Source organism: Sinocyclocheilus rhinocerous, unplaced genomic scaffold (assembly GCF_001515625.1).
Source record: "Sinocyclocheilus rhinocerous isolate Xijiao unplaced genomic scaffold, SAMN03320098_v1.1 scaffold779, whole genome shotgun sequence".
Taxonomy (NCBI): domain Eukaryota; kingdom Metazoa; phylum Chordata; class Actinopteri; order Cypriniformes; family Cyprinidae; genus Sinocyclocheilus; species Sinocyclocheilus rhinocerous.
This window is the reverse complement of record NW_015652150.1, coordinates 857,793-873,347: the sequence shown is the minus strand read 5'-3', so window position 1 is coordinate 873,347 and position 15,555 is coordinate 857,793. Positions and strand designations below refer to the sequence as shown.

The following is a 15,555-nucleotide window of genomic DNA, read 5'->3' as shown; positions in this document are numbered from 1 at the left end:
ATTATTAAATGGATGCCACCTTATTGGGAGCCCTCCCTACACCTACCCTAACCCTACCCGATACTTTATTTTCAACTTTTATTTCCTTCATTTTTATTAAAAATAAATGCTTTTCTGATGTGATTTGAAATTTGAAAAGGGAGAAAAAAAGTTTGCCAAAAGGCAAATTCGACCCCGAGTCGATCGAGTCAAAAGGAGTAGGCTATGACACACGCTTTATCATCTACGCCACTGAATCTGACGATTGATGACCGTCTTTTGTAATGTTGACTATCCCAATCACACGTTGGTGGGTGGAATTAGTGTAAATAGCCTCTGCCAACAAGGCGGGATATTTGCACTTAGTGTAAATAGACACTCCGATTTTTTTTTTTTATTCCCAACAGTTAAACAGTTGCCCACAGAAAAAAACAGGGGGTGCTGCAGCACCCTCAGCACCCCCACTTCCCGCGCCTATGCCTTGCTGAAAAAAAGTGTTATTTCTTCAAATAAAATAAAATAAAAATAATTTTTCTTGAGCGGTATTTTAAATCAACATTATGTTTGCTTCAGGTGTTTGTCAACTAAGGACACATTGCTTTGTTTTTTGAGTAATTGTTCACATTTACAGTCAGTAATATAGAACAAAAATATTAATTAAGAGTAGGGAATGGTTGGATGCATTATTGTGCTGTAAGTTTAATGATATCAATGGTTAATCAGGTATATGCATTGATAATACTTATATTTTAATGAAATATTCTTCTAATGAAATAGTCTTTCAAAGCATTGGCAACCTGACTTTGAAAATATGCTTATGATTTTCTCTGAAATTTAATTAAAATTAAAATTGAAAAATGTGAAATAGAAGCATTTTTCACCAGTGGTGTATGACCTCCAGACTTCTCTGTGTGTATAAAACAAAAGCATTAAGTGATTCAAGTTCAAGACAAGTTGATTCAAAATGGACCAGATTCAGGGAACTTTTTAAAGGCCACAAAGAATTGGTTAAGATTTGATGAACCACAAGTGTTCCTTCCTTAAGTCTGTATGGTTTTATCTGTTTATGTGTACTGATATTGTCTGAGCCATTATATTCAGTTTCTGTTCCTGCTCCAATTATAATCTCTTATTTTTGTCTTTCCCAGGCATCTGAAAGATGGTGGACCGCTTGGCGAATAGTGAGGCCAACTCTAAGCGCATCGGGGTCGTGGAAGCATGCTTTGGCACAGCAGGTCAACCGCTGGTTATTCCAGGTCGAGTGCTCATAGGAGAGGGTGTTCTCACAAAGCTGTGCCGCAAAAGGCCCAAAGCCCGACAGTTCTTCCTCTTCAACGACATTCTTGTGTACGGCAACATCGTCATCCAGAAGAAGAAGTACAATAAGCAGCACATCATCCCTCTGGAGAGCGTCACCATTGACACGGTAGAGGATGAGGGCGACCTGCGCAACGGCTGGCTCATTAAAACGCCCACAAAATCCTTCGCCGTCTACGCCGCCACAGCAACGGAGAAGTCTGAGTGGATGAGCCACATCAGCAAGTGTGTCTCGGACCTACTAGAAAAAAGCGGGAAATCTCCCACCGGTGAGCACGCAGCTGTCTGGGTGCCTGACTCTGAGGCGACCGTGTGCATGCGGTGCCAGAAGACGAAATTCACCCCCGTCAGCCGGCGCCACCATTGCCGGAAATGCGGCTTCGTTGTGTGTGGCCCCTGTTCGGAGAAGAAGTTCCTGCTTCCCAGTCAGTCGTCCAAACCGGTGCGCGTGTGCGAGTTCTGTTACAAGCAGCTCTCCTCGGGCGCCACCCTACCGTCCCACTCGGACTCCTACAGCCGTCCGGAGATTTCCAGTAACAACATCTCGGACGACGACGATGATGATGACAGCAGTGACTGAGGGTCACTTTTAGGAATATTGACAATCTGCAGATCATATCCCATTATTTTAGTCTAATTTTCATTCAGGGTTTGCAAAGGTTCCTGTGGCAATAACACTTTCCCAAAACAATTAGATGCCCTTGTGCATATGAACAAAAGGTTTGATGGGAATTGTTCCTGCGTATTAATGAACACTACTTGTCGGCTCTCTCTACTTTCACATTAAAGTCACTCTCATAGTCCTTTTTAACCTCTTTCATGTAGATGCATTTCTTGGCAATGGTGCTCCTTCATCTTCTTTTCAACTTTTTTTTCCCCTTCATTTTTTGTTACCGTATTTTTACTGAGTGGTGCTGCTATCCGCTGGAGGAAGAGAATGTTGGGTAATGTGATTGCAGGCTGTTCCTAGGCATACACTCCCTCAGGTGAAACGGTGTAGTTTTAAACGAGGAGCTGCATTTAATGCTTTGAACAACTAACCACTAACAAACCGTGAAAGCTTGCGTTCGGGTGAAGATCTTCTGTTTCTCACTTTGCTCAGTGTCTAGTAATTGCAAATGACAAATCAGATAGACGCTACTAAGCTTGTAAATGCATGTATATAATGCTGTGGTGCAGGAAGTCTGTTGCAAAGTTCATCTGACAAGGTCATCACTGCCTTAGTGCCTTCTTATTTATCCTCAGGATCGAGAAATGAGAAACTATTTATGACTTTCTTTGCTTTGAGACACCGGCCTTTATCTGATGGCACATCGCATGACGTATTCTGTTGAGAGGTGCACAGGTACCATTGAGTGACCATTTTTTTGCAGTTCTGGTCAAAATTAGTTGAGTCGACAGTTTCAGTTGCGTACAGTTCAAATCATTATAATATCTCTGTCCAAATAGCTTTTGGACATTCCCATGATTCCAGCTGTAGTATTTTGTGACATCCTGCATCTGTAGTCCACATGCCCTAAACTATGCTGGTATCTCTCCAGCCATGATTTCAACTCTATACAAATTAGCATGCGGCCCACAGGAATCACTAAGGCGAAGGACGTGCTATCCATTCCACCCGCCCTCTCTCATTGGGTTCTTTGTGTTAGAGAAGTCACATGTTGGGTCTTGACAGTCAATTCTACATGTTTTGAACGGGAATCGAAAGCATTATGAGGAAGCGACTGTCACACAGCCGCCTTTTGTTTAGTTTTTTATGGCTATTCGACACAAGAAAAACTGCACTAACAACTTTCCAAAGTGGTGTGTTGTTTTAATAAATGACTCTGTTAGACACTATAGAGAGATACAGTAGTATATTTCATCAACGATCTGCCAGGTTTACAGTGGTTTTTACTTCTACACAAGTCAAGCTGGTGGGAGAAGAAGCTATACTGCTTGAGAACTCCTCTCAGTACTGAATACTTGATCACCTGCTAAGAATGGCATATTTTGTTTGTGTCAGAATAATAAAACTGACATTGAAAAGGGATATTTAATTAACCTAACTCTGGCTAAAAAGTCCGCTCAGACCATCTAGTTCAAATGCAGTTACAGATACACTTAAGCGAAAAGTTTTTTTTTTTTTTTTTTGCTTTTACACTTTTATGTGATACTTATAAATAGGTTTACAGTGATTGACTCAAGGTAATTATCTAATCTTGCTTTTGGAATGTAACGTTAGATTCCAGGATAATTATATGTGGCATAATGTTTGAGTTAATGAATTGGTCTAATCGTTACAAATTTAACCTGAGATGATTTGTTTTAATTTTACTTGTATGTTGTAATATTCTGCTTCAGTTGTAATATTCTGAGATGATTTTGTTTTTGCATGTTGTAAACTTTTGTGTATATATATTTTACTCTTAGTTGGGCTTGCTGCTTTTAGTTTTTTTTCATAGCGTTTCCCTGTGGTTCATGTGTGCATTTCCTGAACACCTCTGGATCAGCTTACCAGCACTTTACTCTCTCTGCAAACCACGAGAGGGGTGGGGCCTGATTGGGGAGGGGCTTGGGTATGATGTGGGCGGGGACTACATGTCTTTACAAATCTGGCCTTCAAATACAAGAGAATAGATCTGAGTAGAGGATAATCAGGATTGACATTTACTTTCCATTTGTTTCCTTTTGTGATTTCTTGAACATGTAATTTATGATTCCCTTGTTCTTGGATGGATTTTGGGGATTTTCTGTTTCTTGTACATTTTTGCCATTTTTAATTCTCATTTAAAACTCTGAAAGGGCTGAAAACTGAACGTAATCCATCGTATTATCATTATTAGATACTAATTTTGAGAAATATATGCATCGCTTAAACTCTTGTCTTGTCTTCTGTAATACGTGCCAAATACAAGTACCAACGGCTCAGCATATGCAACAGAGAGTATTAATGTCACTAGAAGTAGGACTTACTGGGATAGGAACCAAACTGAATGCTTACACACCGCCAGGTTTGTCTGTCATTGTGATGGATAATCTGTCTGTTACAGTTTAGTCTATTTGTGTCAGCCTTTGTATGGTAATCCATGCCACGTAACAGTATGTTAAGGGGATTGCTACGTTACTTGCTCTGTCACTGGGGTTAGTGTGCCATTTAAATTCTTTATTTGACATGATTCCTTCTTTTATGTTTGATTAGCATTTGTTCTGAAACTTTTGGCCTATGATGGTCACAAATGGTCCCTGAAATCTAGCTCTTTATTCAGAATAATTAGCTTTTTAAGGAGTCAGACCATCATGGTGTTAATGTCACTCTTGGAACGAATCACTAAAGCCTGAAATATAAAAATCACACATTTCTATGCTGCTGATTGATAAGCATGGAAATAAATGGGTTGCTTAAACCACTCATTTGTGCTGTGGTGTGACATGACTGTCAATAATACTCTGTTATTTGCCACTCAATTCCTTCATCAATTTGACAAAAAAGTGTTAGAGGTGTGGCATGCTTAATCGCTGTCAGATTTGTTGGAAATTTTAAATTACCCTGACCACCAAACCATAAAGAATATTTGGGTGTGTCTATAACAGCGGTGGCGAACTCCGGTCCTGGAGAGCCGCAGCCCTGCAGAGTACAGCTCCAACCCTAATTAAAACTCATCTGCCTGTAGCTTTCTAGTAACCCTTCAGACCTTGATTAGCTTGTTCAGGTGTGTTTGATTAGGGTTGAAGCAAAACTCTGCAGGGCTGCGGCTCTCCAGGACCGACGTTCGCCAGCCCTGGTCTATAATTATAAAAGGTTTCACTGCGGATCATTTTGCTGTATAATAAATAACCTGTCGGGACTGTTCGTTTCTCAGAGGGCCCTTGGCTGCAGATGTTGAACCCTTCTGCTCTGCACATGGGGATTATGCTGCTGATATAAGTGATTAAATATCACGTGCATGTCACGACGCAAGAAAAATCTCCATAATACGGTTATCAGTCTGGGTATATCTAGGGTTAAAACAAGTTTAAGCAGGGCATTTTACACGCTAATATGACCTTTACATTTTTGGAAAACAAACCAATGGCTTAGCGCAGTACTGCACACATTTTAACTGACCATATCCAGAGTAGGCCTAATCTTTGGTCTTCCGTGCTAATACACAAGTAAAATTTAACATATCACATTTAAGACTCCATAAACAAGATATGCGCACTCTGCTGGTGTCGAACATATTTTAAAGGATCATTAAGATTATAAGATTACTTTCTTCCATATCATATGACTTTTCTTCGTGTATAACTTTCTTCCCTAACCTGTATGACTTTCTTCCATTAAACACAAAAGCTGTTTTGAGGTTGATGATCACATTTTTAATCATATTTCAAGAGAACAAAAGTACTATAAAAGTAGTTCCTTCTACACGCGGGAAATAGTTCATGCTGATATGGTAGGCTATGTTCCAAATATGAATAGACCGAAATTTAAGAAGTTCTCTGAAAATCCTGCCCTCCCAGTAGCTTTCAAATCCCAGTCGTGTTTTTGTGTATTCAGATTTGTCTTGTGGTCTGACGTCAGTGACAAGTTCCTGATATAGTTGATTCTGCTATGAAGACGAGATATGGCGTCATATGGACTGCTTTTATGGTACTTTTTTTGTTCTATGGGGAGGCATGAAGGCACCTGGTTACTATATACTTTCGTTAAAGCAGCATGGACATTCTTTAAATTTAAATTTTTGTTCCATGGAAGAAAGAGATACTGAATTGAATTAGCATTAAGGATGAGTAAACCATGACAGAAGTGGTGAACTGTCTCATTAAGGACTGAATGCCTGGAGGGAAAATAGTGTATATGCAATTCAAGCAGCTTACAAATTGTTAGTTATTGCAAACATACAAATTCATTGAGTGTATAATGATATTCCAAGTTGAAGTTCGAAACTAAATTGAATTTAATCCTTCAGCTGAAAAATCCAAATAGAACATTTTTGATACTGCTGCATAAACATCAATTATTTAGTTTGACAGAATTCGCTTCTGGTATCAGATGAATTTCAATGAGTTTGAGTTCAGTCTGTGTGTAGTTGTGGGTGAGAGGATAGAAACTCATACAGAATGTCAGATTGGCTGAGATTCATCATGACAGCTAAAGTGCGCCCCCTGCTGGCACCGGAGAGCGGTGGACTTTATTTTTTTTTTGGAGCAACCTTTGACTTTGTCCAGATTTTTTAGTTTTATTCTGTCCAGGAACGACCTACTTAAGCAAAAAGAGACTGTTTCATGGTGTAAAGTGAGAAACCACACTTTGATCTGAATTTGATCGACAATTTGATCTGAAATTGATGATATAATTATAATAGACTGGTGAGAAAAATTCTACTCCAATAATGGTGTGGCAGTCAATAATTGTACAGAAAATAATATAAATATGGTAAAATGTGTATAGACTCTGTAATCAGAATTTCTGCTTGTCAGAAAGTTATAGAAACAGGCTATGCCACAGAAATATTGGTCATGGATATGTATATACTCTTAAAAATAAAGGTTCCAAAAGAGGGTTTTCCACACTGATGCCATAAAAGAAACATTTTGGGTTCCCCAAAGAACCTTTAAATGAACAGTTCTTTAAATAACTGCGTGTGTGTATGTATATATATATATACATATATATATATATACACACACACACACACACACTTTTTTTTCTTGGTGTGAAGAACATTATAATAATCTAAAGAACCCTTTTCCACTATAAAGAAACTTTTGTCACAAAAGTTTGTTTATAGTGGAAAAGTGTTCTTTAGATTAAAAGTTTTATGCAATGGAAAGTTTTCATGGATGTTAAAGATTCTTCACGGAACCACCGATGCCAATAAGAATTTATTTCTCATTGAATGTGTTACTTACTCAGAGCAACTGCCCAAATTGGATGTAGTTGCATTTTAAGGCAATATAGGTCCTTGTAGGAGGAGTGGAGCCCTGTGCTTTAAACTATAATGGTCCGAAGGAAAGCACCCACACACTGCAGGATATGAGGCTTTCATCTGTGTGTTCTCGTTTAAAAATGCTGGACATGCTCTTGCCCTTTGTGTCTGATAGCATAATGCATGAGAGTAGGAGGAAGATCTTTTTTCCATTCCTTAACACCCATCATTACTATGCAATAGTCTGCTTTATGACTGCACAATTTAGAACTGTGGGCTTTCTGATATTACTTTGGTTTGTGTAACATGCGGCCCTCTATAGAGCACTGCACAGGTGTCATTTTTGAATTTTGATTGTTCCTTTATAGTGTTTTTTTTTTGTGGCCCTTTTTGGAGCATGACAGCACTGTGAATCGCCATTAAATGGCAAAAGCTGTGTAATGATTGTTCAAAAATGTCTACTTTTGTGTTCCACAGAAAATAACATACATACATTTTTCATTTTTAGCTGAACTCACTCTTTGCCATACACTGCTAAATGAAGGACAATGGTTAGCAAGGGAAATATTTTTGAATGAACGTAATTTAAAAAAAAAATTCTATCAGGTAATGTTAATTGTATGTGAAAGTCAATTATTTCTCTGCTCTAGAAAATATTAGGCCATTTTTTAAAAAGTTGATTTGAACAAAACTGCTAAATAAACATTCTTCATATGAGTTATTTGTATGATCATATTAATTATTAGTTCATATTGGATCATATTAATTGAATTATACTCGGGCTGCCTATATATATTATGTACATATTCAATGCAGTATGCAAAAACAATAAACTTATTACTATAACATGTCCTCTCATTCACCATCCACCACAGTAATCACTCAAGTTATTCCGTTTCCCAAAACCAAATAGCTATATTTTGAAAGAACAAAAAGCAATTAACTTCAGCGGAAACCACTGAAACCTGTGGATAATGGTGTGGAAATTGCTTTTCCTCATGACAATGTGCTTGACTGTGTCACAACGTGGCAGTGCCACGCTGTGTGGCTTTTTTTTTTTTTTAGATATGAAGTCTGAAAAAAAGGAAAGGAATTGATGAATGTCATCTTATCAAAGGCAACACGTCTTGTGTAAGAGATATAGTATTTACAGAAGGTGTGAGAAGTGTTGTATTGCTGTCATTCTCATGCATTACGCATCCTAACTCTGGCTTTTACATTCGTGCACCTAGATTATCTTTCTGATCTGAACCTCTCTGCACTTTGAACCAACGAATTAATGAAACTTTATTGTTCTACAAATGTGGGCCTTGAATTTGTAGGAGACATCTGTGACGCTTCTTTCAAATCCCAAATCTAAACGTTACTCCTGTCATTTTGTCAGGTTGCACTGTTCAAACTGGCACAATGCATGGCAATTTATTTTGTAAAGACAAAGTCTGCTTTAGACGGGCCCAAGAGGCCAAATCAAACTGACAGCATGAAATGTTGACAAAAGGTTTTCTCAGCACTTGTCAGCTCACCAAATCCATGTTAACATTAAGGCCTAATAGCTGGGAGATTAGACTTGTATACGATAATTAGTCAGGAATGTGTTGTATGTGACAGGCAGAAGAGGAGTGTGCGACTGGAATAATTGTGTGTGTTTCTGGAAGAGTGCAAAAGATGCACTTCATATCAGCTTGAGCGATGTCAGGTGGTGGGTGGAACGATCTTGCTCTCTGTCTAAAAGCTTTGAGATAACACCTAATTAGTGGTTACAACATTTAACACATACCCTCTATAGACTACACAGAGCAGCTGGGGATATTCATGTTTACATACACTTACACAAACAGCTCAGTATGGTAATTCTTTTCCCGTTACAGTCCATCTAGTGGTATAGAAATGAATATGAACTACTTTAAATCATGTTTAGAGAGTTCTTTAGAAAGAAACGTCATATGGTTTATTGGAAGTCCAATTTTGTTCATTTAATTCATAATCTGTGTTGCCATGTGTATTATTATGGTGATTATCAGTTTATTTTAAGGCATTAATGGAACTTTTAGTTCACTTAATAAAACCAATTTATATATGAACTGCACTGGTATGAACTGCAAAATATAATGGAACTGGTGAACAACAGTCAAGTTTTTGTACGTAAACAACTGGCTCCTCTAGCCACTTCGGCATCTAAAAGGAACAAACATCTATGTCATCATCAGGTATATGCATATGCATATATTTATTTTTTATTATTTTTATTTTGTTTAGAGAGTTGTAGTTTTGAAAGTGGATCTTTCTGAGACTTTATTTATGTGATTTTTGAGTTTCAAGGATTTTTTTTCTGTAAAGAGTTTAATTTGTATAAAAATGAGTTTTGTGGATATTTCTGAGATAGGAGACTGGGAAAAAAAAAAAAAAAAAAGAGGTTTATTTATTTAAATAGTCTTTAATGTGAGCATATTTTGGATATTCCGCCATGAAAAAAAAATCACAAAAAGTTAGTAGTGGAAGACTGGTTAATAGATGCTTTAAATATGCAAAATATCAGACCAAATCATTGTAACAAGTATGACACAGCCTTGACACAGACAATTTTTAGACTGCATTAGTAGCATTTAAGCAGCATTAGTTAGTTTAGTTCTCTTCGCCTCTAGCGAGACATAGGGCATCAACGACCGTCCTCCATCTGACCCTGTTGGGGGCCATTCTCTTGGCTTCTGCCCATGTCAGGTTTTTATTTGACAGTTCTTCTGTCACTGTCCGCCTCCACGTTCTCCTCGGACGGCCTTTTCTTCTGTGCCCCTGAGGATTCCAGTCGAGAGCTTTTCTACTACTACTACTTTAAGCAGCATGTTTTCTCTTAAATACATGTATTGTGATATCTTGATAAAAAAAAGAAAAAAAGCTATATCTAAAGGGTCATTTCTGGAGCAAGGGGTTTCGACTCCATGTATCCTGGATCCTACTCGTCTGTTCATTCTGAAGTAAGATTGTTCTCCTCTTCCCCCATAGAAATGTTTTCAAAATCTATGCCAGTAAAACCTCAAAGCAGTACCAATTTCACACTCCTAGCTGTTGTTTGGATGTCTAAAAGCTGTTTGAAAATACCCATAAACTGCAACTCTGCACATTTACCTTAACATACTCCCATTCTTAGAGGCGGTCTACTGCAGCAACTCAACGATAAAGTGCACATCTCTCACGGAACGTGCAAAAGCTTTCAGGAGATGCCGAAATGCTGCTAACAGCCTGGCCATTTGAGAATAAGTATTTGCCATTTGCCCTTCATAGTCTATATCCCTGTCTGTGGTCTAATGTACTGTTACTTTGAAGCCTTGGATGATAAACAGCCAGATTCTGAGTTTTTCCATCCTCTTTCTTTACTTTGTTTCCACTTCAGGTCTCTTTAAAACTGTAGTCTCAAGGTTGTATTCTAAAAGTCACCTGACTTCTGCATTTGCTGGTGAATTCTTTTCTCCTCTTATTCTGTTGCACTTTGCTGACGATGATGTTCTGCTTCATTGTTCAGACACCATAAAGGCAAAGCCGCAATTATGATGAACCAAATGAAATAATTTTTGCAGATTCCATTTTTCATCTGTTTTCCAAATTCCTCTGCCATTGCAGGGAGGTTTTTAGAGGAAAATAGCCGTTGGGATGTGAGCCTGTCAGAGAAGATAATGGTGCAGCTGCAGCTTAAACATGCTGAGTGGGTAAAGTTGGATCCTCTGCAGGGAATGGGTGCCATCAGAATGAGAGTCCAAACAACTGATCAAAACACAATAATCCACACAACTCCAGTTCATCAATTAACGTCTTGTAAAGCGAAAAGCTGCTTGTTTGTAAGAAACCAATCCATCATTAAGATGTTTTAAACTCTGTCTTCAGTGAGAAGTTGTTCCTCTGAATCAGGAGAGAAATATGCACAGAACAAGCACCGTTTACAAGTGAAAACAGTTCTAAACAAATGTATTGGTGGATTTCGATGTGAGAGGACATTTTCACTGGAGGAAACATTATTATGGATTATGGACTTGTATTTAAGTTAAAACATCTTAATGATGGATTTGTTTCTTACGAACACAGCTTTTTACTTCGATGTTAACTGTTGGAGTCTTGTGGATTATTGTGATGTTGTTAGCTGTTTTGACTCTCATTCTGATGGCACCCATTCACTAGAGGATCCATTGGTGAGCAACTGATGTAATGTTTAATTTCTCCAAGTCTGTTGTGATGAAGAAACAAACTCATCTACAACTTGAATGGCCTGTGGGTGAAAACATTTTCAGCTAATTTTCATTTTTGGGTGAACTATTCCTTTAAAGACAGAGGGAGTTCAATCTCAATTGAAAATACGCCTAATGGAAACGCGTCAATTTCGCAAAGACTCCCATATATCGCAAAAAAGTTTTTACGCTCGCATGAGGTGGTTCTTTGAATAAATATAGCCAAAATCCCGCCAAAATCCGTTGCCATGACTTATCGCGAGAGGCAAAAGGTTACGTTTTAGTCGCATAACATTGGTTAATGGAAACGCCGTCATTTCGCAATACTTTTTTTTATCGACATTTATAAAATATCGCCAAAGTTTTGCGCAAATCTGTAATGGAAACGCGCCTACTGTCTCACACATGTGACAGTTCAGAAAGCAAGACAAATTTTCTTTGAGCGTCATACGGGGTTGCCAGGAGAACTGTGTTGCACATAAATGATTTACTGAACAAGTAAATAGCATTCGTTTGAAAGCTTTAAAGAAGTGGGACTTAGAAATGCCATGTTGTTGACATCAAGTGCCCTCAAACAAAAACACAGAGACTCACAATTGCTGTGTTGCACAGATCTCCCTGCGACACCAGGGGAATAAAACACTAATTACAGTCTAAATTGAACACATCTGCAACAAAGAAAACAAATTAATTCAATTATTGTAAGGAGTCTGCTGTGCTTCTTTCACGTTATGTAGTAATTATTATTTTGGTTTTGCTGAGCAGTTGAGCAAAGGCTTGAGTCAGTATTAAGTAGAAGAAAACTGAAAGAAGCTTTTTCTTGAACCAATGCCTTTGAATACATTAAAGACATCGTCAAAACTGTACTTTCAATGCATTTCAAAGATGATCCATATCTAGCTTTTTTTTCTGACACTGATTCCAGTTGATCTTCCTTATAACAAGGTCATTCAGACAGATTTTGTTTTTAATTGCCGTGCTTTATATGTCAGTTCCAGTTACGATGAAATGACCTTTTTGAGACCCATTACTAATGCTTAAATTCACTTGCTAGCTTAGCCTTCTACTTGCAGGCCAAGTTGGTTCAATGGCCAATTTTTTGTTCTTTGTCTTTGCAGAACCATGATTCAATGCGTATCAACTGCAAAAACTGTGGCAGCTGACGGAAATGTGTATCTACCATCAAAATGCTGAACTACAAATAATAGATCAATACAGAGCAATAGGAAAATGGACAGCACAGTGTTGTTGCAGAGGTGAAATAGAAGATTGTGCAATGAATTGGAACACAAGTGCACATGGGTGCCATAGTGGTGGAAAAGGTTAGAACGAGTCCAAGGGCCCGACGAGGAAGAGGGGACCCAGAACGAGATTTTTACAGAGGGGGCCCAAGTCAATATGTTGTTCAGGGGCCCCAAAAACCGTAGGATGACAAAAGGAGCTGTTGGATCTGACAGCATTCAGAAACAGACGGTTCCTTAACCCATTTCACTTCTCAGCCTTTAGTTTAGCTTAATAAATGTTAGTTCCACCTGTGTGGAACTAAATTTGGAATAGTAAGAGTGATTGGGACAGTTTTTTAATTTCTGCCTTGTGCAAGGTTTCTTGCCATAAATTAAAAACATCAGCCCAACACATGATACATTTCTGTAATACTGAAGATGTTAACTACCCATTTGAGGAGGAAACCATGTTATATTATAATGAAAGGATGTGTGACATACACTTTTCTGTAAACTGAGCCAAAAAAAATTTTTTGGGTAACATTTAGGTGATTGGGACAGCACATTTTTTCATTGATTTAGGGTAGTGTAAGAATATTTACTGAATTGCACAAGTTAGTTCATACTTTGATATAATTTTATATGCAATATTTCCTTATTTTAAATATTTATTTTATTTCTGTTCAACTTTATTTCTCAGTTCATAAATCCATCCACAATTCATACAATACAACACATGCAACTTAGGTAAAAGAAGGCTTGAAGTCCAAAAGTAATTGAAAGCATTAAAAAAAATTAAATAGACAAGTAAAAAAAAAAAGCTTCAGGACAGGTCCAAAAAATAAAATAAAATTATGTTGAAAAAAAATATGTTGGGTGGCCCCATCACCAATTAACACATTTAACTTGCACAAACCTTTAACAGAAATATGAAATGGTTTATTACTGCAACAAAATAAAAACAGTTTATCTATAATGCTTTTATTTTCAGAATGCTTCTAATTCAGAATTTTTATTTTAGCAAAATCTAGCTAGTTCGTGAATATTTTTGTGGTTGATTACGGCTTGCACAAATAAAAAGTTTGGAAACCACTGATTTAGAGCGTACAGAGCATATACAATGGTTCTCTATTAAAAGGTCAATCATTTTCTTAATTAGCAAAGCCTTTAAGCACTGTCCCGATCACCCAAAATTATGCTGTGCATCCACCCAAATTGTGTTTGGGTGGATGGGACAAAATAAAAACAACCTAATTCTGAAAACAGAAACATGATATTAGCACTTTTTTTTTTACTGATTTTGTAGAAGTAGTGCATTGTATTTATGTTTTCATCAAAAGTTTGTATATTATAGTAGCTATGACAATTTTAGGACCTTATTATGAAAACTAGCAAAAGCTTATGTCATTTTCCTCAGTTCATGCATTTCACAGTCAACTTCCTGTTTGATGCCTGCCCCGCCCACCTATATGATGTCACACCAATGAGGGCATCCCATTTTAATTATGTGGTCTTACAGCTAGGGCTCAGCAAAAAAAGTTTTTATTTTCACTCATTAGGTAAGAAAATTAATTCTGTATAGTTATACTGTCCCATTTGACCTTATGTCCCAATCACCCTTAATTCACCATATAATGTCATTCTAGTCTGGTATTCATACTATTTGTGTTATAAATACTTTACAGAAATAATAAAAGTAGTTTGGTTATGTGCTGTTCCTAATTCAGTGATAGAATTATTCACTCAACCGATTCGTTCAACAACTCTGATTCATTCAAAAATCAAACATTTGACAGAGTGCGTTATTAAATTGTTCACTCAAACGATTCGATGAAAATTCATTAAGGAACAAAACCTAAATGCATATTACAATGTGCAGAGTTGTACATTGTAATGTGCAAGATAGGAATTGTTTATTTAAGAAATATGATTCCAAAGTAAAAATGGACTTTAAGATAGAAAAGAAGGTGGCAGTAACGCAACAATTTGGATTCCAGCTGCCGTAAAACCTCAAAAAAGAAGATGGAGGAAAGAAACCTGTCAATGAATCATTCACTCATCCGATTCATTTAAACAACCTAATTCATTCAGAGAGACGCAAATGCTGATTCTCTTGATTTGCGCTTGTCTAAATATCAGCGTCTGTAAATAGCTGACAAATACACAAAGCTTGCAAGTGAGCTTCCATCTGCACCATTTAAGAACAGTGCAGTGTTCTCACTGACTCAAACAAGTGAATCCATTTTTCAAAGTATGCTCGATAAGCAAAATAAATGTAGAATGTCTAATGTTTTCAAATGGAAAAAAAATAAATAAAGGACAGGGGTCATATCAACTTCATTTTAAACTACAGTTTTAGTAGGTTTATAAGCTGTTTAAGCTACAGAGTAGAGCTCTGCAAGTCCGTCGGGTCCCGGCGGGTAATTTTAATTTGTTAGACTAGTTTATCTACAGCTCGGGGCGGGGGTTGAAAACCAGCTCCTGAATGTGCAATTTCTTACTTATAAAAGGTTTCCATCTCAATAAAATACGAGCGCATACAGCACGCCGGCATTAAAAATCTTTATGAGCAAACATGTCGCCCTCGCATTGGGAGTTCTGTGGAGAATCGGATATGTGTATTTAGATGTAGGTCGAATGTCCAGATATCAGACGTGTATCCGATTAAAATCCACATTTGGAAGTGGCTCAGATCGGATGAAAAAAAAATCGGATCTCGTGCGGGTTTTTGTGTTTACACGTGTGCAACAAATTCCGATCTGTGTCAGATGTGAGCGAAAGATCGGATTTTTTGTGCCAGTGTAAACGCAGCCTAGAAGGGGGGAAAAAAAAGACGGGCTCGGGTCGGACTCGGGCCAAGAATTCTGATGAGCTGTCGGACCCGGGCCGGGCCAGGGCCTGAGCGTCTCGGGCCAGGGCCGGGCTAGG

At 37.7% G+C, this 15,555-nt stretch overlaps 1 protein-coding gene across 2 annotated transcripts in view; it reads left to right on the top strand.

Annotated features, from left to right (window-relative positions):
* The window catches only part of LOC107713832 (pleckstrin homology domain-containing family F member 2), a 34,836-nt gene extending 30,681 nt beyond the window's left edge, over window positions 1-4,155 (top strand). For both annotated transcript variants that reach the window (XM_016519463.1, XM_016519464.1), the window contains exon 2: window positions 1,128-4,155. In XM_016519463.1, the coding sequence (XP_016374949.1) occupies window positions 1,139-1,876 (738 nt within the window). In that variant the 5' untranslated portion in view covers window positions 1,128-1,138 and the 3' untranslated portion in view covers window positions 1,877-4,155. The remainder of the gene's footprint in view (window positions 1-1,127) is intronic.
* Window positions 4,156-15,555: the final 11,400 nt, after the last annotated feature.